The sequence below is a fragment of the Aquila chrysaetos genome, chromosome 18, assembly GCF_900496995.4.
Source record: "Aquila chrysaetos chrysaetos chromosome 18, bAquChr1.4, whole genome shotgun sequence".
In the NCBI taxonomy this organism is placed as follows: Eukaryota; Metazoa; Chordata; class Aves; order Accipitriformes; family Accipitridae; genus Aquila; species Aquila chrysaetos.
The window spans coordinates 22,491,724-22,518,282 of NC_044021.1; the positions used below are offsets into that span (position 1 = coordinate 22,491,724).

General features: G+C 39.6%; 1 protein-coding gene across 3 annotated transcripts in view; it reads left to right on the forward strand.

The window, feature by feature from the left end:
• CDKAL1 (CDK5 regulatory subunit associated protein 1 like 1) overlaps positions 1-26,559 on the forward strand; it is a 424,899-nt gene that overhangs the window by 120,242 nt on the left and 278,098 nt on the right. For all 3 annotated transcript variants that reach the window (XM_030041838.1, XM_030041837.2, XM_041118316.1), the window contains exons 6-7: positions 9,976-10,072; positions 21,028-21,076. In XM_030041838.1, coding sequence (XP_029897698.1) covers positions 9,976-10,072; positions 21,028-21,076 — 146 coding nt within the window. The remainder of the gene's footprint in view (positions 1-9,975; positions 10,073-21,027; positions 21,077-26,559) is intronic.

The window sequence follows — 26,559 nt, forward strand, 5'->3', positions numbered from 1 at the left end:
CGTTGCTGAAGAAAGGCTAGCATGAAACTGGAGATGTAGAATGATAGTGAAATATTTTTAGAAGCTTACTACAACCTGTCACATACATACTAAAGGACGTAAAGCTTCAAGGATATGCAGAAACTGCTAATTTATTTTTTTAAAGGTAATTCCAGCTTTTGCCACCTGCAGCACTTCCCTGGTGGTGCGGCTACCAGCAGCCTCTGCTTTTGCAAGGCTGAGTCGGCAGAACTTCAATATATCTGGTACTCTGTGCCTCAGAAGTTCAGAGTTAAAGTTACTCGTGCTGTCCCCAGAGAGCTAAAGTGAGAGGATGGGGAAAGAAAAGGCACCCAGTGCTGGGGATGCCTGAAGTTTTGTGAGGTTTGCTGGTATACACTTTAGAGCCTCATGTAGGTAGTTTAAAGTAGTAGTAACAGAAAAAGAAATAAGCATTTCTCGTTTTTTCAATCCCACAAATAGATAAAACAAAATATTAATTATGGAAAATGTTGTCTTAGAAATTATTTTTGTGATACACTTAAACTTGCAGGTATTACCAGAAGACCAATCAACATGTTCAACTCAGTTGTAAATCTGCGTTGGTCACAAATGGAGATGTGATCTAGTCCAGTGTGCCTGTTTAGGAGTGTCTTGGCTGATGTTTGGTGTTTAGTATTTGCCTTGAACAGAGTTCAAGAAACGAGATGGGTTTTTTTTTTTGCAGATTTTACTGAAGTAAGTTAAAGGTTTTGAATGGAGAATCAGTAATAAAGGGCCTACTACAGCAGGACAACCTTATCCAAGACATTTAAAATTGCCTAATTGTGGTCTTAAGTAATTTAATTTCACTGAATAGTAAGAATCTAAAGAGTTGTGAATATTTTATTTGAAGAATGGAGTATGTTTACTTTTAATAGTTGTCTACATGCATTGATCAAGATAGCCTCGAAAAATTTCAGTCGGCAGTGATATTTTTTCTTTCATTGTTTCCTGGGAAGAGTATAGGGATGCTGCCCGGTTGTGTAGGGACGGGGTCAGGAAGGCCAAGGGGCGGCTGGATCTGAACTTGGCAAGGAATGCAAGGAATAATAAGAAGGGCTTCTACAGGTGTGTCAGCCAGAAAAGGAAGGTGAAAGAAAGTGTACCCCCCCCGATGAACATGACTGGCAGTTGGTAACAACGGACGGAGAAGGCTGAGGTACTCAAGAACTTTTTTTGCCTCAGAGGGCTGGAGCACCTCTCCTGTGAGGACAGGCTGAGAGAGTTGGGGTTGTTCAGCCTGGAGAAGAGAAGGCTCCAGGGACACCTTAGAGCAGCCTGCCAGCACCTAAAGGGGGCTTATAAGAAAGATGGGAACACACTTCTTAGTAGGGCCTGTTGCAATAGGACAAGGCGTAATGGTTTTAAACTGAAAGAGGGTAGACTTAGACTAGATATAAGGAAGAAATTTTTTACTCTGAGGGTGGTGAAACACTGGAAGAAGTTGCCCAGAGAGGCGGTAGATGCCCCATCCCTGGAAACACTCAAGGTCAGGTTGGACGGGGCTCTGAGCAACCTGATCGAGTTGTGGATGTCCCTGCTCACTGCAGGGGGGTTGGACTAGGTGACCTTTAAAGGTCCCTTCCAACCCAAGCATTCTACGGTTGTAAGAAGACAGTGAAGGAGCTCAGGACCATAGCAGTGCATCCTACCAATAATGTGCTTGAACCTCCCCCCTCATAAAAGCCAAAGTTTGTAGAGCATCTAAGGCAAATACATTACCATTTTGTCTGAAGAAGAATGGTAGGAGCCTAAACAGTTGTGAAATATTGCAGACATAAAGTATTTCTCAGCTTTTTAGCAAATACCTTCTACAAACCATAAATGTCACCTGCGTTAGCCAGTGAAGGTTAGATGGTGTCTAACCAGTCCTGGCAGGCGGTACTGTTCACTTGACTGGAGGTGGAGGGAGGTTTGAACTGGCGAGTGGGTGTGTTGGTGCCTGCTCCGGTAGCCCCTTTGCAGATTGCCAGGTCCTAGGCTGTTTAACTGGCTAAGAGGACAAACGCTGTTGCTAACAGGGTGGGATGTAGCAAAATCTATATGCCCTAGTGTGTGTGTACATATTGCTGACACTACCCGGGGGGAAGTATCCCAAACTTCAAACTTGATGCATAGAAAACTCTTTTCCTGGGCTCCTTCGTACAAGGTGGAGAGAAACTCTTTTGCAGAGTGAGCTGGAGCACCTTAGTTTTCTTTCCATTCAGAAATACTCTTTGGAAGAATGTTTCTCTTGACTAGAGAGGTAATTATTTTTCTCTCCCTGCATATCTTTAATTTACCTGCCATTCCTAGAAATAACTTTCCATTAGTTCGTGTACTCTTTCCACTACAGAGCCCACTTGCCAGGGAGAATCTCTTGTTATTATTTTTTTTTTTTTCCCCACACTGAAGAGGGAAAAAAAAAGTGATAGAAATAGGAACAAATTTTGGAGGTAGCACCTAAATCCTAGAGCTTTCGAAATGAAATTTTTTAAACTTGGTCTCTTCTTAAGGCACTAGCCGATGCACTCCAAATAAAGGAAGAAATTTTGATTCAAGTGAGATGAGGCCCAAAAATACAACCCCCAGAGCATCTATCCTGTTCTTGCTTAAAAAAATTCAAACCTATTCTTCCAGAGGTCAGCAAGTGTGTCTAGAATTGAGTTGTAGGAAAAGCTTGCCCAGGAGTGCTTATCATTTGGATGGAAGGGTTTTAATTTGAATAGCAGTAGCCCAAAAGCTATGGCATCTGATCAGGAATTTAAGAATACAGTGTCAGGAGCAGGGCAAACTTCCTGGTTTGAAATTTGGTACTGAATCTCTAGTGTTTTCTGTTCTATGGCAAGGTCTCTCAATCTTTTAAATAAACAGGACCCCCCCCCCCCCCCCCCCGACTTCTTAGCAATAATGAGAAAAAAAATTAAAATATATATGCTTTTTAGCAAACAAGTAAAAATCTGTTCACCACCAGCCAAGATGAATTTTTTTGAGGAGCAGATTGTCATTAATTACATTTTCCCTTTTCAAACAGTTTTGTTGTAAGGCTGATAACTTTCATTTACTGGTTTTGCAGATTTGCTTTAAAGTTATGGTATATTGGTTTTTAAATTGATTTTCTTAATCATCTGGAGGGACAGCAGCTGGCCTGTAACCATTCTTGTCTAGCCTGCCCAAAAGCCATCCTGGTAGATCTCTGTTCTTGGGGAAAGAGCTTCCCCTCTGATGTTGGTCAATTCAGCCTTGCTTGGGGCTACAAAAACTATCGGCCAGGGCCAAGGTGAGATTTAGGATTTATTCCTTCATCCCATCCTCTTCCTGAATACATCCTGGTCTGATTTTTCAATTTGATAAAATCTTTGTACTGTTACTTCGACAGTGTTTGCAGGAAGAAAAGACCCATCATCACCACTAAAATACCATATTTGTTTGAGTAATGACTGCCCAAGAATAACTTGCATCTTTAATTGCTGCCTGTAAAGTTACATTTACAGAAAATTTGAGTAAAGCTCAGGCACAGATCTGACTGGGTCTAGAGTTTAAAATGAGATTGCCTTTTGCAGACAAACCTGCAGTCCCTTCACTTGCATGCCAAGTAGCTGGATGAAAACAAGTTTCCACTTAAACCAAGATATGAGAGCTACTGCAATAAGCTGTGTTGGGAAAATTCCCTGTAGTTTGGAAGCAGCTGCTAACCCATCGTTTTGGAGCGTGATGGATGCAAGTGTCTGCCGTAAAAGCCTGGATGAATCTGTTGTACTTGTGAAAAGCAGAACTTCGAGTAGTGTGTTCAAATGTGTTGTTTCTGAGAGCAGGAAAGATGTGAGAAGTGTAATGCCTGTTCATGCAGATGCTGCAAATATCCACATGTAGATAAAATACGCTTTTTCTTCCTCAGGTATGTCCTCTCAGAAATTTAGGGAATAATTTGATATGTAACATGCGAGTCTTGGGGTTATTCTCAGAGCTGACATAACACCTCCTATGAAAAGCTCTGTTGCAGGGGGATATTTTTATGCTTTTATTTATTTATTTTTGCTTGGAGCATATCTTTACAACCTCAGTTTGGAGTCTGATGGACTCCAAAAGAGATTTATGTCTTTTTGAAGTATTGTCAGAAAAGATATGCTTGCTTTTGTGAGGAGGAGAACATCCAACTTATTTTTTCCCCTGGAGTATTTACATGTTACCTGATGGTTTTTGCCAAAGGAGACAAGTTCAGAGGATGCAGCGTGGTAACTAGAGGGCTGCTTCGCTAGAGATTGATCCTCAGAGCAATTTAGTAAACTCCAGTAATTAGCATCCTCAAATGGACTTTACATCTTCACGTGCCTCACAAGGAAAATACGGTAATTCTTTGGGCGCTGTGGAAGCGTACAATCAAGCTGACAGGCCTAAGTAGGCGCGAGTGGTTCTGCTCTAGTTAATAATGTTGACAAGCTTTCCTCAGGTTTTCCGTATGCCTTTGACCATGGGGCTGTCCCTAACCTCGAAAGCACAGCGTGCATGAGTTTCTTGCATCCTTTTTGCTTTTTATTCACCCATGCTGCTCAGCATATTGTGAGCTCAGAGGTGTGATGAGACTTGTCAAGCTCACCATAGATGAAACAAGTTGTTCCCATGTCCTTCTCTTTTTCTGTTTCCTTCCCAACAGCTTTCCCTTCACCTCTGTTCTGGCTCTACTGTAGCCCTTCGTCCATGAGCTAACTTAATGGAATAAAATGGTAAAAAACCCCCCAAACTTGGCTCAATAGGTTTCTCCTATATCAGTGAGTTAAATGGGGCCCTGGGAGGGTCCAGTGAGCTTCAGAGCTTGGAGCAGAGGAGGAGTGATGCCAGATGGCCAGAAATGAGAAAGAGGAGGGGTTGGAGCTGGAGAAAGGTGGGAGCAGCAATAGCAGACAAGGAGGGTGGGAAGCAAGCCTTTGGGTAGTAATAAGACATTAGATTGGCTCAAAGCCTGTAAAGCCACAGTTTGAGTTACCATTTGTAATTTTTCAAACAAAAAATAGCTGTGTGATTTTTATGGATTTTCAGGAATGTATTCCAGATGCTGTACAGGCACCATCTTTTCATTCCAGGGATGTTGCACTCTCTTTAAAACTTGTGGCTTCCTACTGATTAATTCAGCAGATGAGACAGTTGGCAGATCTTTCACAACATTTGAATCTTCAGCCAAATAGCATTTCTTTTTCCCCAGAGACATCACAACATCATTTCTACAGCCTGGGAAGTAGTATCCCCCCAATTTTACTTTTTATAACCTTTGGCAACCTAATCTCATCATATACCCAGCTCATACTGTATTCAGCTAGAGCTGCCTTAGCAGAACTTTTTCATGTATACTAACATTTCTTCGGGCATTTCTAGACACAAACTTCCCGTTGATTTATGGCTTTACACCTTTCTAAAATACCCGGTAAGGGGCATTGTGGATTTTGTGTAATAGAAGGCCGTGAGAATAGCATGAATAGACCACACTGGTGCATTGCACAATTCGGTTTAACTGAACATATCTTAATTTGAACATTGCCAGGTTTGGGCTGGTACAACAATGGGGAGGGGAGTACTGTGTTTTGTAATAGCTCATTGATGTAAAAACTTACTTGAGAGTGTGGTCAGTTGTCATCTGCCTGGTAGGATTCAGGTTGAAACACTTCCATTTTCATTTCAGGCAACAAAGATGCTTCCTGTTTTACTTTAGCATTAGAAATAGTTCCTCTTATTATTTTATGAATATTTCCCAACTACCAATGCAAAGCTTAACAAGCTCACTGTAAAGCACTTTCCCCGTAATTCATTGCTTTTGCTGAAAATTCCACTCTTGCTTCTTCTCTTACTCGTATTTGACTGTTAATTAGTCCTGCTGCTGCAGGCAGCCTTCTGCTCATTGTTTAAACACTTCTTGATTATTTAATTCCACCAACAATGGGGTTTGGAGGAAAAAAAAAAAAAAGGGGTTTGTAGGTCTAATGCTTGGTTTCACATATCTGGTACTAGAGCAACACTTAGCAAATTGCATGTTTCGTGCTGACCAGTCTGTAGTTTGCCAGCTTTGCTCCCTGCAGAACAGCCTGCTTTTGGTTTCAGATGCCTGTCGTGCCTTTCCGTGCAGCTGGGATACCTTGGTGAGTAGTAATGGTGGCTCTCTGAAAGCGGAGAGTCATTCACTTGAGAGTTCACAGCTTATAAAAGTCCAGTGGGCAGCTCTGCTTTCGGAAGGGCAGATGAGCAGTGATGATCTGGCTTCTCTCGTCTCTGTCTAGCAAAGAGCACGTTAGCAGTTACTTTTGATGTCACAGATTGTCTTCCACTGAACTTAGCCCATCTTCTCTGCTTTCGCTTTTTTCTTTTTTTTTTTTTTAAGTGCTTTTCTCAGATTTCAACCTCAGGGAAAGGTCCTTAACTTTTCTCCTATGATGATTCCACCTGAGTAGCTGTGTGAATCATTCCTGCGCTGGCTGCCACGGTACCCAGCAGTGTTGCTATACATGCAGTGCTGATGTAGCAAGTGCTTACAGGGGGCTTTTTTTTGGGGGGGGGGGGCACTCACTTCTTTATCTTTGTCATGTTACTGACCAAATTTTCTTGAAGCTGAAAAATTAGAAAGTAGAGGAACCATGCAACAACATGTTACATAAAATTGTGAGCACAATGTTCCAGTATGGGCAGGTTCCTAAGAACATAAATAGAAGTGCACATGAACTAGGCAGAATTTTCTCCCTGTCCTAGTTACATTCTGAAATTTGCTTTGTAAAAAGCAGAATACATTGAACATATTTCATTAAGTCTGCTAGTACAATTAGAGTTGCAATGGCTGTATCTATGCAATGGAGTATAATCTCACTACAGATCTTGTATGAGTCCCCTACTGTATGCAGTACTTTTCTTCCTGCCCGTGTTGTTTCTTACTTGTTTTTCATTTCCCCCCCATTACATAGGAAGTAGCTCAAATAATTCCTTTCTTTAAAAAAGAATTGCTCTCATTAGATTTCTCTTCAGATGTATATCTTGCAAGTAGTTTTTAGAAAAGAGTGTATTTCTAGAAAATTTTTCCCGAGTCAATTAAATTGAAAGTTCAAGGTAAGGTTCATGTAATTGAAAAATATAAAGGGTGTCTAAAAGGGAAGATGTATTTATTCATGCCACCTACGAGATTCTATGAGGTATTATTCTCATTACTATTCATGTTTTTGAAGGATAAAGGCTTTTCTAATACAGTTGCCGTGCTAACTAGATTTCTGAAGAATAATTTTTGTAGGCTTTTGTTCATATGAGGAGGGCTCATTAAACAATATTAAAAGGAGGTGCCAATATAGTACTGGAATGCATATTTTGAGAAGTGGTTTCTTGAAAATGAGGCAAAAATTTTCATAATTTCCTTATAATGGTTTTTCATTTATGGTGGGTTTCATGGACTGTACGGTGTATTATGGATGTAATGAGAATTGACTATGATTGAAAATTTAGTTCTGACATTTCCACTTAATTGCATTTTTAAGCAAAAACATCTCAGTGTACAAAATTCTTTATTCTGCAGAGACCTGTACAACTTTAAAAAAGTTAAATGAAGGCAATACTTACCATGAAGAATATTCAGTTTAACTTTTTTCCCCCTAGCTCCAGTTATAGTCCCAGAAGATACGGCAAAATGTTAAATCTGTGAAATAACATTAAAATGCCATTTAATGTGTCAAGGGAAACTTTGTTTATTTTTTTTTCTCAGATAAAAAGACTTGAATAAAAGCTTTTCCTTCTGTAGTGCTCACAGGTTTTCAAGTAGATGGAGATGGCTGTTGCTAGCAGCAAATTATACCAGATGCAGAGCTGCTTAGGGATGTGTGCTTTGTTTGCTGGAGACAGGTCTTATTGTCTTGCCTCGAGGCATTAGGTTGAGTCTGTTAGACTATATAAGTAGTGATTTTTATACTTTGAGTTCGTGGAGTGTCACATGCTGCTATGTGACATTTTTAGGCAATGCATGAAGTAGGATTTTTGTATTTGTTTTTTTGTTTTGTTTTGGTTTTTTACTTGGATATGTAGAAGTAGGTGACTTCTGTTGAAGTTTTGCAAAACCCTTAAATATTTACCACTGAAAGAAAAGAAGGATTGCAGATTTCAGAGACATGTTTCTAGGTTCCCTGCCTAAGAAATATACTAAATTAGCATTTTGTCATAATTCTTTATCCACGGAAATATTATCAAGGAAGAGATGGAAGGATTTGCATTTATATTATACACCTTAGCCTGCAAGTAGAGGACCAGTGAGGCTCTGTATGATGAATGTCTGAAGATTTCCTGAAAATCCCACTAAAACAAAATTGAATATTTTACAGAGATTTGCTGCGTTTATATTAGATATGAGGTAATAGGCGTAATACATTTTCCTGTTATTTCACACTTGTCTGTGTATAGGATGTTTAATTTTTTCATTTGAAATACCTCGTTTTAGTGCAGCAGCCAACACAAGGTGTTCGGCAAGATGGCTTGTGATCTCCTTTAATATTACAATTTGTGTGTTGTGAGATTTCATTTGAGCTATAATTTGTAAATAAATTTGTCCACATATGAGTATGAAGTGAAAATTGTGAGTAGTGGAACTGCATGTGGTACCAGTCTGGTTTTTTTTCTTTGTTAAATTTGCATTTGCTGGAGATCTCCAGATACTCATCCTTGTGCCTGTTGAACATCACTTTTTCTAGTGCATTCAGCTCGGAGGCAGCTCAAGCAAGCTGAAGAGTATAAAATTATCTAAGCAATTGTGTATTTTGGATAAGGTAATTTTTCTGAAAAATGTTATGACATGTCTTAGCCTGTTCCAACATAACAGTAAACACTTCATGAATTCATACATTGCTGGAGAAAATACGGATTTACGAGCTTCCAGTTTGACAGAAGTCTGCCAGGAGGTTGTGATAACAGCATGCAACCGTGAAAGATAGATCTTAGGGCAACCCATAACATGTCAGACCTAGCAAATCTGCTAAAATTATTCAGTGCTCCTCTTCTTTACTGTTTTGCACATTACAATGCAGTAGTCGTGTTGGGTTAATGTGTTAATGGATGATCTTCAAAGTTTAATGAACATAAGCAGGTTTCGCATCTCAGTGTTTTGTATGCAGCCGATAGTTTTGTTCAGGGCTTCCTGTAGTTTCAAGATTCAGTGATGACTTGATATTTAGCGTTGAGTTCAAAACGAGTCAAAATATTACCAATGAAATGAACAGTGTTAACCGTTTAATCTTGGTGTTCTGTTTTCCTGCTTGTGGTGCTAAGGTAGGATCAGAGCTAAGGAATTATGTAAGTTAATATCCAGACAAATGTTTCCCTGCCAAAGGCAAGCAGTTAAAGCTTGAAAATGCTCAATATGATTTTAAGTAAACGTTTACTTAAACATTTTTAAGTAAAGTTAAAAGTAAATTTTTTACTTTTTTCTTTTTACTTTATTTACTTTATTTAAGAGTAAATAAACATTTTTTAGTAAATATCGGAAGACTGCTATAACTGGTCGTTTCTGACTGGTGCTACATATTGGTTATGTTCTGAGCTAGCGGCTCCTATCTGCGTAGGCCATCCCTTGCATTCTCTGTAACTTCTCTTGAATCGTGCTTAATATCTCTGTCCCATCTTTCTTGACCAGATTTTCTGCTGTCATTCTGGCAAATAAAGGCTAACTGAACTTGATTAGAGCTTTCAAGGTTGGACTTTTGTCGAAGATACACAGTGGTAATGGTCTCTGTAGATGCTCCCCAAACTGAGCCACGTGTGCTGTAGCCCGATAGCTTCATATGGGGTTCTTCTGGTGTGTGGGTTTGTTTTGGTTTCTGAGGTCCAAACGTGTACAAGCTGCTTCTGAGTTGGGAGTGTTTTCATTGTGGTTTCTTTCCTGTGTCACGTGCACAGTATGACTACTTTGAAATTGAAAATAATCAATTTTGAAAATTTTAACACACTGTCTTGTCTGTCCTTCTTTAGGAAAGCCCAAGAAGGGAAGAAGAAAGTGGTTCTAGCAGGCTGTGTGCCACAAGCCCAACCTCGTCAGGACTACCTGAAAGGCTTGAGTATTATAGGGGTATGTATCTTTATCAGTTAGAAACCAAAGGTTTTCAAAAATGTTTTCAGTAGGTCAATATCAATATATAGACTTGGCTGCCTTTTTCTTGGAAAAAGCAACAGAGAAGCTTGGTGCCCCTCTGTTAGTCTTCTTGCATTATACAGCGCTTGAGCCTTCTTTCAGCCAGGGAGGTTTGGTTTGGTTGTGGCATGAGGGGAGAAGGAGAGGGATACTGTTGGTGGAACTGAGCTCCAGTGCCCTTTGTAGCCTGAAAATATCCAGGCTTCATCCATGTTGATGAAGATACCCATTACCATATTCTTTAAAATACCACAGTTTATTTGCTTTAAGACAAAGAAATACACCCTTTGTTAAAATCAGTGGAAGAAGTGTAAAAGACTAGAGCGTATGAATTACACGGACACAGCTGAGGGTTGGGTAGTTGTTTTTTTTTACTTCACACTACTAAGCAGAATGGCAAATAGCAATGATTATTTTGTTCAAATTTGAGGCAGTCTGAAGAGTTAAATCCACTGGTGACTGAGTTGTTAAACAGTTATCAAGCTTTACCTTGAAAAGGTAACCAGAGAGCTTTTGACTTAATTCAGTTAGTAAAGTGCCTTCAGTATCCTTTGGGATGAAGTACTACTGTGTAATTGAATCACCTTTGTAAAACAAGCATGAAAATCCAGGAGTCAAATCACAAGCTAACAAAGACTCTTCGTTGTTCAAGCCTTTAGATTAAAACTGGATGAATTTGTAAAAGGTTTGAGTTTGAGTTGAAGCTCTGTCATTGGATTCAGTGGGTGAGAATTAAAGTGAAGCTGTCCTGTATTATGTTAAGTCAGAGCAGATGACTGTGCAGCATCATTTCTGCATGAAATGTAAAGAGGTTAATGTGTTTCCACTTCAGCACCATGAATTCAGGTTGAAACTAAGATTTCATAGGAACAACAACAACAAAATGTTCCAAAGCTTTCACTTTTGTTAGAAGATTATACAAGATGCTATTGTTTGGAGTAATTTAGAAGTAAAATAATAGTTTGTTTGGAATTAGGAAGATTGCTTCATTAACCGATTTATTGGAATTCTTTATAAAGATGGGCTTTGTGCTATCTGAATTTTTAATTAATTACTGCTGTCGCTCAAAATGTTTTTGCTCCCAGTTTTTTTCCCAGCTGCCATTCTCAGCTACGTTGATGCCTATAAATTAACTCAGTGCCCAGAAATTATATTCAGGGGCTGTAAAATGCCACACTATTCTGTGTAGATGATATTGCATTGATAGTTACAGTTCAAAGGAAGAAACAAACTTTCCATTCCAGTCTGCAGTCTTACTTTACACAGATATATGCAAGAGAACTGTGGTGCTGTGTCATCTCTAAGACTTCAACTAATGAAGTGCAAATTAGTCTGTGCAGCAGGATAGGAAAAACAAAAAATAAATGGTGAATGGATTTCCTTTTGGCTCAGAGGCAACATAGTTATGTGATCTGTATTTGGTTGTTACACCGAATATAAGGATATCTACACATATGAAGACAGAGGACAAAAAAAAAAAAAAAAAGAGACAGTCACTCCCCTTTGACTAAGACTATAACTTGATGTTTCAGTTTTGGTGAATTTAACTTAGGAAACGTGAGGGACCTGAAGTCTGATTTGTTTTTTTTTTTTTTAATTGCTATTTTTTTCTTTCCTTTTTTTTTTAAAACTTACCTTTTTGGGTAACATGTAATTTCTGAAAATTAGCCTCTTCATCTTCATTTTGGTACCTAGAAACAATGTTTAGTGAAAAATGTTTGTAGTTTTGTATCTATTACAGAAAGATTTCTGTTAGCAATTGAATTAGGCTGTTAATGCGGTGTTCCCAAGTACTTTTGAATTGGACCTGAAAATACTGAAATGAGATCTTCACGCACTGTCTTGCAACTGTCATTGCTGTGGTCAAATTTACTGTACTTTAAGTAATAGATGCTTCAGCTCAGAAAGGTCTTAAACTTTAGGCATAACTATTAACAAAAACAAAGCTAAGAGCAGATTTTGTCCATGTTTTTTCCTTGTATATTTAAGATTTTCTTCTCATTTTACAAAGAGTGTGTGTGAGGGGGTGACTGTATTTAAAGGATAAGAGTTGTTATCTTACTATTGCAAAATATTTTTGAAAGGCAGTTTTGACAGAATTGAGAAATAGAAAATGTTCTGTTGGCAGTAGGATATTGATTCTGTACAGTTTTGGAAATCTTGCTTTACCACCAGGTTGGTCTCATTTTCAACTTGGCTGAGAGATACAGTTGATTTATTGTTGCTTATGTAAGCTCTGCTATTTTTTTTTTTTTTAAAGAACAGTGTTGTCCGAGACTGTGGTTATTTACCAGCAATTATAACTCCCTTGGGGTGGCTTTCTGCAGGCAGAGTGTGTCAGAGGGCTCCTCTGCTCATCTTTTTATGACGGAGGAGGAAGTTGCGATGTAACTACCAGAGAAATTCTAGTAACTCAGGGCTTGTTTTGAACTGCACTTGAGAAATACAGGACTGAACTTCCACTCTTCTTTCTTTTTTACTTGATTGGGGCAGAAGGGAAGGAAAGGCAACTTCATACCCCTGTTACATTTGTGATGTTACTGTGCTTTTGTGTTTCTTTACAGTCATTGCCACTTTTTAAAAATAATGTGGGTTGGGGCATTGCTATAGGCTGTATATAAGGCAAACCGTAACATAACATGGCAAGGTAAAGGACCTGTTTTCTGGAAGGGGGAAGCTCTGGGTAGTAATAAACTTGCCAAGTGTGAAAAGTACACGAAACGCATAATGATGCATTACACAGGTTCACAGCCATTTACGCTCAGGTGGTTTCCAAAGCTTACTCCTTTATGTTTAGAGTAGTGTACCCACTTCAAACTCAAGTGCACATACGGTATTGCAAAGAGAAATCAACTCTCGCAGTTAGAGTTGTCCCTCACTTTTCATTGTAAGTTGCTAAAAAGAAGGATATGTGACTTTGTGTATGCTGATTATTTTGAGGGGATTATAAGGGAAGGGAAGGGAGGGACAAGGGGGAATGAAAGATTTAGCAGACAGGTTATGTTCTGGGACTCATGAATGGCTGTAGGTAGGTGTAGTATTTCCTCGCTTCCCGAGTTGCATTCAAGGGCATACCGACCTCTTGTTCCCAGTGATAAGTTGAACCGTTGGAATGGGATGAGGTGTTTTGTTTCTTTGACACTTGTCTGGAGTTTTAAGGTATTTGGTGTCCAAATGATGCTACATGTTGGAACCCCTGACCAGTTGGCTGAGGGTTCATAGGTTTTAAGATGCTTTACAAGCCCCATGTATCTGTACTTTGAAATCACCAGACTTACTGGACGTACTGAAAACATGGGGCCTAATGCACATATGTATCCCGTTAAAGGCGTACAACAGCTCTGCAGATGAGTGAATCTCTTCTTTTCCTGAATGAGAACGTCAACCCCAATTCTTCTTCCTTCCCCATTTTTCCCAATGTAATACCTAGCATCAAAGGCCTGTCACCTTCTGCTGTACACCCATTTCCCAAGGGAAGAATTTCAGCTCATTCTTTCGTCTGCAGAAAATATACCCAGTGTCGCCAAGGTTGTAATCCTCCCTGTGCTGCTACGCTCCGACTCGGAAGGTGCAGGTCCTGTGCATGGCAGAGTTACTGCAGGCTCTTTGGCCAAGTCGAGTCTGAAGCTACTGCTTCCAGGAGAAACATATAGCTGTCAAAACCTCTCTGCAGGGGCTCCCTGCATTCCCCTGACCACCAAATAACCCTCTTCTGTGGCTGTTCTACTCTATAAGGCAAGCTTTAGGTAATTTTTTTTAATATCCAGTTTGAAACTGTGGAGTGTGATTAGTGGAAGTGCTGAACACTCCCAGTAGCAGCACATAACACTAGGACCGCTGCTACAAAGTAGATGGTTCGGTACAAAAAATGCTAAGTACATTGTGAAAAATAGACACTTCTCAAGGTGTACATCTATAACAGGTATACACTTCCAAATTTAATATGCCTTAGGTCTCCATTTGTAAAACTCTTCAGTGCGCAGAGCTTTAACAGTACCATTGTGAAAGAAAATCAGTGTAACCTTACTAAGATGCTAAATGCCTGTGCATCCCTACTGCTTTGGTGTCCTAAATGAGGATGATATGTTGTATGATATTTCCGATGTTCAGTTCATACAAGTTTCACTGATGTTTGCAAAACAGAGATAATGATACTTCCCTACCTTGCAGTGTTTGTAAGGTCAGACTGCATTAAAGATGGCAAGCGTCTCTGCTGCCCTTAAACTGGAGCCTTGCATAAATGCAAATATCCAGTGTGTACCTCAGGAAAGACAAATTTGATGGAGTTTTATTTTGAATTATTTCAATTAGCAGAACTTCTTGGAAAGTGTGCTGAAAGCCTGGGAAGAGGCGCACACTGGTTTTCTGTAACTTACGGCCAATAATGATTTAATGCAAAATTCAAACTCAGTTAGTACCTCTCAGCTGGTCGGCTTTGGCTTTTGAATTGCCATGCTGATATCCAGATATGACACTTGTACCTGGGAAGTCAGGAAAGAATTGCAGTTAAGCACCTGCTTTTAAACTGAAAATTGGACATGCAAATAGAAACTATACATTTCCACGGCAGTTACTGTCCTGTGAATCAAAAGGTAGAGGAATTAATTTAGATATGAATTATACTTCAGCTGTGTCAGTGTTTAGCAATGAAAATCAGTTGTTTACATGCTTCTCTGGGGTAGTCGCCTTCCCTTGAAGGTTTGTGTAGAGCCTGCTCTCAGTATACCTTCCTAAACTAGAATGTTGCCCATTACTACGGTCAGTGTTGTCAGCAAAGGTTTTAAACACAGATGTTATCCCTCTGAAGCCAAAGTGGCTAGTCACGTTGCCTTTTGAAGTTATGTATTAAGGCCTGGATTTATGCTGCCTAAGTGCTGTAATTTGAGAGTCTGTTTTGCTCAGCTCCCTTTATGGTCAAAGAAGATAATTATCTCTAAGATAATTTAGATTTTTAGAAGATCTGAAGTGACTTTTGAAGGCATGTATTTCCCTTTTACTGGCTTTAGAGAGGGGATAGGCTGAGTAGGCTTTTAACATCCGATATCTGACAGAGCTGCCTAAACAAGGTGAGATGAAGCCGAGAGTTGGTGAACTGGAGTTAAAATCTTTAGGTTTATGAGTAGTGGGTTGTAATTCCCTAAGATTATTTTATCTGTGTACTAACCAATTTGTTTCTTATCTATGTGAATGAAGATCAAAGATGTGTGGGGTTTTTCCTAGATGAGAAAAAAAGATTGTTTCACTTCAAGTAATTATGTATATATATGTACGCTCACTCCCAGGGTGGTCATAAGCAGCCGAGTGCCAATGATGTTTGCTTCAGCAGTAGCCTCGTGCTGTCTAAGCGAGCTGCTGCCCCTTCCTATATTGTGGGTACCCTGTCCTCAGTTTCCCTCAACATTGGCTAAGGTTTTTTTGTTTTGTTTTGCAGTGTTTTATTTTCAAGAAACATTTCTAGTCTTAAATATTTCTGGGTTTTGTCCCTCCTGCACTGGCTTCAAGATCTTTTTTTTTGATAGTCACTTTCCGATACTTGATGCGCTTAGGCATGGCTTGTGTTACCTCCGAGAAATTTCTCTCTCTGGGAAACTCAGTCACCGTGCCAAGAGAAGGGCAGTCGGGGGACGCTCCGGGAGTAACTTCTTGAGAATTGCCACTTTCCTGTCAACATCGGAGAAGCTTTAACCTTCAGACCTGCTGTGATGGGAAGACGTTTCCTTCCACACGGAAAGGGAGCAGGCTGCGGGGAGCAACTGCGTTCGCTCTGGGCGAAGGTCCCCGAGAAGGCTGGCTGCGAGGAGGACCTAGCTGGCATTTCTCACCAGCGGTGGTAGCTCTGTCAGTAGCTGAGAGAGCCGAGACTCGTCAGAGGGTGAAACCACGGACTCCTTGGCCAAAAGACAGTCACTGGTGGCAAGCGTCAGAGGTCTCGTGCTTTGTCACCGGTTCGTTTTTATTTGCTGCTGACTCTACCAGGTTAATCCCCGTCCCCCAGCAGAAACAGCAGTCGTCAGCCAAGTGATGCGGACACCTTGTGACCGCTTACAAGAAATGGCGTGTCAGGCACAGGAATTATTCTGTGATCTTATGATTTGGAGACAACAAAGTGTAATGTATTCTACACTCACACGTGTTGAGGTATCACTGCACTAAGAATCAAAAGATAATTTGAGGGAAACTGCTGATTTGAATGCCAAGATGCTTCCCAACCACTACAGTGATTTTTTTCATCACCTGGTAGGTATGTTCTTCTGAGATAGAGAAAGTTCAAGTCACAGTATAAGGAGGTATTTTCTGAAAGAATTGAAATGCTTGCTTTGTAGGATTTCATCCTCTTCAGATGGGACCAGGGTAGCCATTATCTAACAGGCAGTGGCATGACTCCAGAAAGCACGAGCACCGTGACAGTTGGCAAAAGGCAGTGTGCCTCTGGTGTAAATATGCTTCCTGCAGCTGACTCCATCTGAAATTATCTCTGGGATGTATTAAGAGGAGAGAAAATTAGTACCTTTTATCACATAGACTGCCCAGGAAGCCTTATGCATTCCCACTTTTTTTACAATACATAGTTGGGCCAGATAATTCCTTAGCTGCTTCAGGGGTGCAGCTTGAACCAGCCAGCTTTTCTGTGGTGCCTTAGATGCCCATGGAGCGGACTCCATTAAAAGGCAGTTTGTGTCCTCCAGAAAATATTGGACATTCATAAATTCTTTGCTTTCACAACCACCCTCTAGTTTCTTGTCATGGCTGCAGCCACAGAGAGAAGCATGCTGAGGCTGCTCTCTCAGAAAAGACCATTAAGACATCAGATATCTTCACTAAAAAGAGCTAACTGTAGCACTTTTTACCGGGCTTTGGTTGTAAGGGACACTTGAAGACCATCTCTCCTGTTTTGTGTTGGTCCTATCACTTCAGAAAGGGATTGGTCCAAACATCTTTACCCACAAAATGCTTCTGTCTGTGTTTCGGTGGATGGATTATACTGAAAGTATATTTATTTCACTGTAAATCTTGTATGAGGTTTTGTCTTCCCAGATGATAGCGCAGGGTCTTTGCAGAGGTCTTGATGCTTTCCTGAAGAGAATGTCAAAGTTTCTCATACTTTCATGATAGGTTCATGGATGCACTTTTCTAGGTAGCGTTCTTTGGTGTGAGGCTTACTGACTTCTACAGAGTACAAAATGTCGGGGTAAATGTGCAACCTCTCACTCAACTGCCCGTTAAGAGTATTCGGAGTTTATAGGAGCTATCTTAGAGGTTATGTTTTTTCCAGAGTCCATCTTCTGCAAAACAGTTTCAGGATGTTAATAGTGGTTCTGAGACAACTTGGATCATGTCTGAGAGCTTGGAAGAATTTGCGTGACCATCCTCAACATGCACTGTCTGCACTGGCAGATCACCTGGTGTGAGGCTGCAGACATAGCACATCACAAGCATGTCTTTGGGCTGTTTATGCCCAGCAGTCATCTGTCGAATGATTACATCTGCGATTGTGACAGTACAAAGGGAACTGGGGGAATTTCTTTGATGACAAATGGAACGTGCGTGCATTTCTGTACTCCTTTTGCTAATTAACTGGTGCTTGGTTGGAGAGCTCAGGGCTTCCGTCTCTCCGCGGAGCGCTGGGGTGTCCTGGGAGGTGCATGGTTTGAAATGTGACTGGCTGGGAATTGCATGTTGAGGAGTGACCTCCAGCTTCAGCCCCAGCATGGATTGCCTCACGTCTTCCTTGTGTGCGTATACGGGCTGGATACATAGGATTGCTGAGCTGCACTTATGCCTAGCTCTGATCCCACCAGGAAGGCTCAAAGACTTTTTCCTGGTCTTTGTTTCAGCTCAGGCTTCACACTTTGGTGAAACTACTTCTTCTTTGCTTTTTGATCAGCCAGTCTCCTGCCTTGGCTGCTCCTTCATCCCGTGGGCCTTGCCTCTGCTCTTGTCCTATACCCATCTCAGCCCAGATTTCTTCATCAGCCCTGATTCATGGTGGTTGGGTGTTTTGTTTTTTTGTTTTTTTTTCTTGTGTAGTCCTCCTCAGCTGCCCGCTCCAGTCTGCCATTAGCTTTTGTTCTATCCAAGTCCTAATGGAGAACCATTTGCAATGGAAAAAAAAAGTCCACCACGTACATGCTGATACTAGAAATAAGATCTCACAAGATGTGTGGAGCCAAGTACGGCGCACTAACTACATCCAGCAGTAATGTACCTGCTGTCGGTCCTGAGGGTTTGGTTTATTGAGACTCACTGCAAAGAAATGTTGAGGAATGGTGTCTTTTCCCTTCGTACACCACTGAGAACTTTTAAGTCTCTGTGCTTCATGGGCTTCCCGATGCCTGTTGGAGACGTTATTGGGTCTCTGCTCAAGAAGATTTACAGATGCCTTTGATAGTACTCCAGAACAGAATTATCCGTAAGGCTAGTGAGATGTGGGGAAAAGAATCCTGCAGGCCTTTTAATACCCAAGAAAATTGAATTACCATGACTTTGTGATTATTTTTTTTCCCCCCTTTTTTTCCAAACAAGAATCCTCTAAACCCTTCCCTCATCTCACTCCACATTCACCTCAGTTTTACTAAAATACTTTTATCTTCATAAATGCAGATTGGAAGCATTCCATATTTTCTTCTTGAGCACTTGGGGCGTTAGCCAAACAATTTCCAATAATTTCAAATGAAAAATACTTAATGTGGGAAATAACACATAAGGCAGAATAAACGCCCATTTCTAGTCACAGAACTCATTATCTCTCAGACCTAAAATTTTAATTACTTACATGAACCTTCTTCTTGACAGACATGTTAAGAATAATTTAATTTATCTAATAAAATGAAAATACAATATACTGGTTGGTTTTTTTCTGTATCTTTATTTAACAGGGGGTTTGTTTGGAGCTATGCAAAAAATTCCTCAGATGTACAATACAGAAAGTAATCATAGGTGGTTCAGGTTATGAACCAACCAGGATTCTCTTGTTTTAAAATGATTATGAACTTAAACAGTTTAGTATTGACATATGTAGCGATGTTATTTTGGGCGATGTATTTGGCACAGACTGTGTTCTCTGTCTTTATTTATAGGTGTAAATGTGCATGCTTTTGTTTTCAAGTTACATATTTTTATTTATTTTTAAAAAATTAAGTAGAAGGTCTATATGTAAGTATCTTAGGCCATAATTTTTTAACTTATATCTAAAGGGGATATGTACACAAGTATGTAAATACACATGCGTCCCACACAACTGCTTATGTGTGCTTTCTTTAGATTGTTAAATATTGCCATATGTCTATAATATGAATGCTTGTAATCCAGAAAAGGATTTAAATATATATCTTTTAATAAGATTATTAAAATGCCAATATTAGTGATACTTTAAATAACTTAATTTCTAGAATTCGTAACTAATATACTGTATTCAGAAATCTGAAGTGGCAGACAATTGTGTTCTGAAAAGGCTGTATTTCAAAAGGTTAAAAAAAAAATAAATTAAAAACCAAATAGTTTTACGTGGACTTGATCCAACACCCAGACAAGGAGAGGAACAGATTCCCACTGACTTCAGTTGGGAACTCTAGATCAGACACCAACTACCCATGAGGGTTTTTGTTTGTTTTTTTTTAAGCTGCTATTAGACCAATTGGGAAATGAATGTGAAATAGAGGTGGTTGTGCAGACATGTGTTTACAGGAAATGACAAATTCGGTGGTTTAAGGGCCCAGAGACTTAATGGCTTTGATGCAAGGGATCCAAGTTCCAGGATCCGTGTTGCAGACCACGTTCTGCTCTTGAAACCTCTGCAGCTTGTGCTTTTCTGCTTGTTCTTGAAACGAACTGGAAAAGAAACTCCAAGGAAATGACTGCAAAAAACATACTAAGTCTAGTTCATATAATGAACAGCTTAGAGAAGCAGTGTTTAAAAAGGAATATTGTGGGAAAATTATAAACTAATTTAAATGTGCAAAGTAGGCTTTCCTGCATTGTATGTAAACATCTATGCGCGTATATAGTAGACATTACGTAGAATAGGCAGTTTGGATGACAGTTGTAGGAAGAATCTCAACTCCAAGAATCTGAGTGTTTAATTTCGCAGTGTTAATGCTGATTCCTTCTACCTAATATACCAAACTCTCTATAGTATATTGGCCATTAACTTTAAATAAAGAATGACGTATCTAATAAGAAATATGGAACAATTTTTCATGTTATGGGTGAATTTTGGCAAGTGTAACACTAAAACATGAATTTGTTGTCTTTGCTGGAGATGCTGTCACGGTCATTAAATGTTATTCTGTCTTGTGAAAAGCGTCAGGGCTTTTCCTTCCATTTCCAAACACTGCCTGCAGTAAGTCTAGGACAATGTCTTGTTCACTTAAACTTGGCCACAGTATTTTTAATTTCTTCCCATATTCCAGTGTCTTTTCCCGGCAATACTTCCTTAATTTTCTCCCCTATAGTCTGCCCTCACAATATTGTCAGCTTCTTATTATATTCTCTACCATCCACTCTTTTGGTGCCGAGGAGCAGGTAGGGGCTGTTTGAGCCGCCCAGGCGCCGGGTGCCCGGGTGACCACTCCCTTTCACAGACCACGAACAGCAGTTCAGGCCTGAACTCTTTTTTTGGGTCCATCTTTTCTAGCCATTTGGTGATGATTTTTTTTGCCAAATTTACAAGAACTTGCTGTTTTGGGGGACAAAATTTTGTTTAAGTTAGGTGGTGGGTTGTAAAGTTACTTTTGACAGATGAACCAAGACGCACAGAAAAAAACTGGCTAAAACCATAGCCCCAAACTCTTTACTCCCCCTTAATCCAGAGCAACACACTTTTGAAAAAAGAGTTTATATAAAGTATGTCCAGTTGTTGACTACTTAGATATTGACCTTCTGACTTTTTTTAGGTTCAGCAGATAGATCGTGTAGTAGAAGTTGTGGAGGAAACTATTAAAGGTAAGCATCACACTTGGAATAATCGCAGCTAGTCTGAAAGATGTAAGCATTAGCTAGCAGAAGTGCTGCTGTTACGTTATCAACCTAATGCTTGCTTTCTCCTCTAGCTAAATGTTTGGGCAGTGCTGTACTTTGCCATGTATGCTTTGTGTAAGTGGTAATTTCAGAGAGATCTTTTCTGGAAGGACCTCTGTGGCCTGTTGGGTTCAGGGGTAAATGATCCAGGGGAGACTTCAAGAAATCACTTAAGTTGCATCAACGTAGGTGGGTGTGGAGTATTGTCTAAAGTTTCTGCGCTATCTTAATTCAGTGCTGTATCTCTGCTGTCTTATGTTTAGTCCTCTCGTGTTTTCTTCTTTTCAGATGTTTTGGCTCACTTCCCTGAGCTTTCCTCAGCAGGACAGATAAATTATCTGCTGGTTTAATGTTCTTTTCTAACTGTGTTCCTTGTTCTCTCTGGCTGTGTTCGTGCGTGTACACTCAGTACTTTGTAGTGAAGGGGGGAAAAGACAGTATTGTTTCTGCAGCCTGACTAGTAAACATTTGCTATTAAATAAATATATTTGTCTGGGTCTTTCTGGGTTACCTAAGTTTGTCTCCATTACTTATCAGGCCATAAAAATTACTGTTCCCTGAAGCTTTAAATTACAAGGTTTAGTTTAATTGGCTGTACTTTCAATATAAACAAGTGTCTAGTCCACAAGACTTTGCCTGTAACTTTAATGCTGGAGTATGATGTTTCTGAAGTACAGCATAAAAATGTAGAAAGAATGCAAAATTTTAAAAGGAATAAAGAAGCTTCTATCAAGAAATTGTGTAGTGTGGTGAAAGGCTTCTAGAGTTTGTGGTTTGAAGGCTTAAGATTTCATGTTGCTTTGACTGCTTTCAAAAGTGAAACCTGTACTCTCATGTACTCCCAACCAAAACTTTTCCCACTTTGTCTTTACCTTATGGCATCTATTTTTGGGGGGTACAACTTACTGTACCACAGAGACAAAGAAGAAATATATTCAGCGTCTTCATATTTGTTATTAAATAAGCCAAACTGTTTTTCTAGAAACATCATGGTGTTTATGACAATGTGTTGGAAATGGGTATGCTTCATGATTTTTACAACAGCACAGTATTTCAGATCCCTTTCTGATTTTCCTGAATTTTATTTGTTCTTGAGGGAGTAAGATGATAACCTGGGTCAGCATGGCCTCTCTTTACAAAAATGGGCTTTGTAATATTTATACTGACTCCAGACATCACTGTTTTTTCAATGACATAGTCGCTCAGGTTATTCTGACTGAACATTATATGACTAGAAAGAAGACAAACAATCTAGTAGCAGTTGTTAAAATCATGCTTTTCACTGAATTGATTTTAAGATTACATTTTACATATTGATACAATTCTGGAAAATAATTTTCATAGACGTGTTAACATTTAAATGTCAAAAAGCAAGAATTTTAGGAAAGATTTTGGTTCGTTACTAGCTTACTAGAAGTGATTTGAATAAAATGGAGTAAGTGGGCTGCTGAATTCCATACGTAGTGCCAATTCCTTCAGGGATTTCTCAAAAGGTAATGGAACACAGGATTTCTGAAGTTTTATTGGAAAAAATGAACAAAAATGGCTCCCCAGGGCAAGAGACGCATGGACATACTGGAGAGAGTCCAACGAAGGGCTGTGAAGATGGTTAAGAGACTGAGACTGGAGCATCTCTCATGGGTGGAGAGGCTGAGAGAGCTGGGGCTGTTCAGCCTGGAGAAGAGAAGGCACCAGAGGGGGATCTCATCAATGTATATAAATACCTGAAGGGAGGGTGCAAAGAGGACGGAGCCAGGCTCTTTTCAGTGGTGCCCAGTGACAGGACCAGAGGCAGTGGGCACACACTGTAACACAGGAGGTTCCCTCTGAACATCAGGAAACACTTTTTCACTGTGAGGGTGACCAAGCACTGGCACAGCTTGCCCAGAGAGGTTGTGGAATCTCCCTCTTCAGAGATATTCAGAAACTGTCTAGGCACAGTCCTGGCCAACTGGCTCTAGGTAGCCCTGCTTGAGCAGGGGGTTTGGACAAGATGACCTCCAGAGGTTCCTGCCAACCTCAGCCCTTCTGTGAAAAATGGAATTTCCATTGGCAAGAGAATCGACAAATTGACAGGGGTCATAGCGTATGATTGCAGTTTACTTTTGCAAAAGCCAACCGTAAGAATAGGAGTTTTAACTTATATTTCTTTCGTTCAATTTGTGTAAAGGTGATGCATCAGTTTATGTATTTGGGAATCATTTTCCACTACTGGAGAAGAATGTGAAGCTCTTTTTCAGTGTGCTCTATGAGGCTAACCATGAACTTTCATTATCCAAGTGAAGTAAAATACTGTAGATAACAGGACTGTTGGTTAAGAATATTTTATATATTTGTAAAACAGATACATGGTAGAAACTTAAATTCATTTATGTAAAAATAAACGAATTATAACACGCTGTCTTCATAAGTCTGCATCATTATTAACAACTTCTGAAGCCGCAAATGGGTTCAGGAGACGGATTTGGTGTGGGACGGGGCATTAAATACAAATTCTGAAATCAGAGCCAGCTTATATTAGTAAGTTTTAAGTTGGTTATCTGTCATAGTTGTATGATACAATTTTCTTCACCTATTTTTTAAAATGAAAATCAAAAGGTTGCATGGGTGGTGTACTCTCGTAGCGTGGCTATGTATGTATTGAAAGTTTAAAAAATATTATAAATTGAAAGTTTAAAAAAAGTTTCAACTGAATATTGAAATTAAGTAAGTTTTTTAAACTGCATAGCATCTGCACTCTGTAGGGCAGCTGTCTCTGTAGATTGGTTGGCCTGAGTTGTCCGCATTTTCTGTCCAGATTCCAAGGTGGTTATCTTAGTTGCCAGTTTTAAGTCTAAAAGTCTAGCTTTCCTTGGGTTCCGCTTTCTTAAGGGGTACCTTAGATTTTTCTTGGATGCTTGAATTTTGTAGTGCGCAGTTAATAAAAAGGGAAACTTTGTAAAAACAATTTGCCTCCTCCCCCTGCCTTTTTTTTTTTTTTCCCCCCTAATAGTCATCTTTCTAGTTTTTCAAGAAAATGGCTCCCCTGTTGGATTTGCTTGAAAGGTTACTGTACTCCCAAAGAAAATTACTTTCTTGGAATTATTTAGAACTCTTTGTATAAAATATGAAGGGGTTTCTTCTGGCTTTATTTCTCAGTCTTCAAGGCATTGTCAGGAAACCTTCTTCAGAACAGTGTCATTCTGCTGGTTCAAGAGATGGTTTTGAGAAGTAGATCTTTATGGTGGTCTTTACTTCAACTGTATAAAAACTGTAACTGCTGGTTCCCAACTCTACATTGAGATGATTCTCAAATACTTTTTATATGACTTTATCTTTTTATCTTTCTTCATCAGAAAATGGAAAAGAAGGATGTTCATGTTTATTATTGCACTAACAGCCAGAGGAGAGACAGAATTTTTGAGAAACTGTGATTTCTCATTTTTATATCACCCTGACTTTTATCACGAGTCTTATGAAACTTTGAAATTTCCCAATTATCGGGTAAATTGTCAGGCAAACTGTCATTTCTGGAAGTGATCTTTAGTAACTGTGCAGTATTTGTACACAGGTCATGTCTGATTAATATTTATACTGTGTCCCAAAATGTATTTTAACTAGAGGCATCTTCAGGTACTTTTACTATGATATTGTAATTTATAACCTGAAACGTCTATACTGCCTGCTAGGAGCTAGACAAGTTAATTCGATCTCAGCCTCAGAGTTAGGTTTCTCACAGTGACAGCCACAATTGCGTAGCCAGCGTGTGTCAGTCTTGCTGATACACAGAACAGTTTCATCATGCAAGGCTCTGATTTAACCTTGCTTTTAGTAAACCTTGCTTCATCTGCACATTACCCAAATTATAATACTGGATTACAGCAATTTTTACATCATTGGGGCACCCATTTCCACTTGTGTGCTTAGTTTCCCAGTAACATGTTATGATGGCATAGTATGTTAGGGAAGTATGGCTAAGGAGTTGCAGTGTCTGTGAGGTAGGAGAAAACAGGGTTACAACTGATGTATGTTCCATAATTAAGTAAAAATTCTGTACAGAATTTAAAAGCTGTTTGGGCTGATCAGTCTCTATAGCATGTCTCAGTAAGATGAAGATCTGTCTGTGATGGGAACCACAGAATGTCTTTATGGTGATTGCTCAAGTCAGCATTTTATGAACCACTTTAAAAGCTGTCTTAAAAAAAAACCATACCGTGTGTATAAAAGCTTGGGTATAAGCAATAGGCAAGATAATACATTTATTGTGTAATTTAAATGAGAAATTTTAACTGCTAATGTAGAAATTCTTCTTTTCTTGGTTTTGAATTTAGGTCTTCAGAGATTTGGGTCTTTCCCCCCTTTCTAGACATGCTAGCTCTCAAATCCCATGTTATTAAAGCTTTCTGGAGGTGGGAGCCGTGGAACCAGGGTATTTGTGTGCAGTCTGCTTTTAGCTTAGGCCTTGGGGAGATGAGGGACACAGGTTGAATTGAGTTTAGTCCATATTGTGTCCGTCTAATGCTTTCACAAAACATAGTTTTACAATGGGTCATTAGACTTGATTGTAAAAAACAACCAAAGGAAATTACTTCAGGGTTGAGCCTTTTATAGTTAACCTTTCTTGATTTCAGTCACGTTGACCTGTCTGGTGAAGTTGCCCATCCATTCCCAGTTTACGTATTAACCAATATTTACTAATCTGTTAGATTGTCCTCATGTGGTTGGTAATTACGGACTGCTGATAGTTGCAGTGTCAGTTTGTATGAAAATGAGCAAATAAATGGTGCCTATATTATATATAGGCTAAAGTGTAGAATTTATACTGGATTGCCTACCTTTTAGCGAGTGTGTGTGTATATATATGTATGTATATGAATGCCAGCATATTAAATAGTATTTATATGGGCTGTTTGATTTCACTGTAATCTGCTGATAACAGTAGATGAAATACTGTCTTTTCAATTTCTGTGATTGTGGGAAGAGTGGACTTGACTTAAGAAGCTGATGACAAGCCAAATGAAGAATAAAAATTGGAGGAGTCAGGAGTTCCTTTTTTGAGGAAAAGTATCATTTGGCTCCCAGTCAGGAAACTGACTGTTTGTGCCAAAGTGCAGCTTGAGGAGGGTCAGAGGGAGGGTAGTGGCCTCATTGAGTCCCAGTTTCTGCTTCTACGTCCTTTAAAAGGAGATAGAAGGGGGAGGTGCAGCGGTTTTGCATGGGTTGTTTTATTTATTTCACTGTGTGGTGGGTTGACCTTGGCTGGCTGCCAGACCCCCGCCCAGCCGCTCTCTTGCTCCCCCTCCTCCACAGGACAGGGGAGAAAATAGGATGGAATAGCTCATGGGTCACGATAAGGACAGGGAGATCACTTACCAATTACTGTCATGGGCAAAACAGACTCGACTCGGGGAAAATTAATTTAATTTATT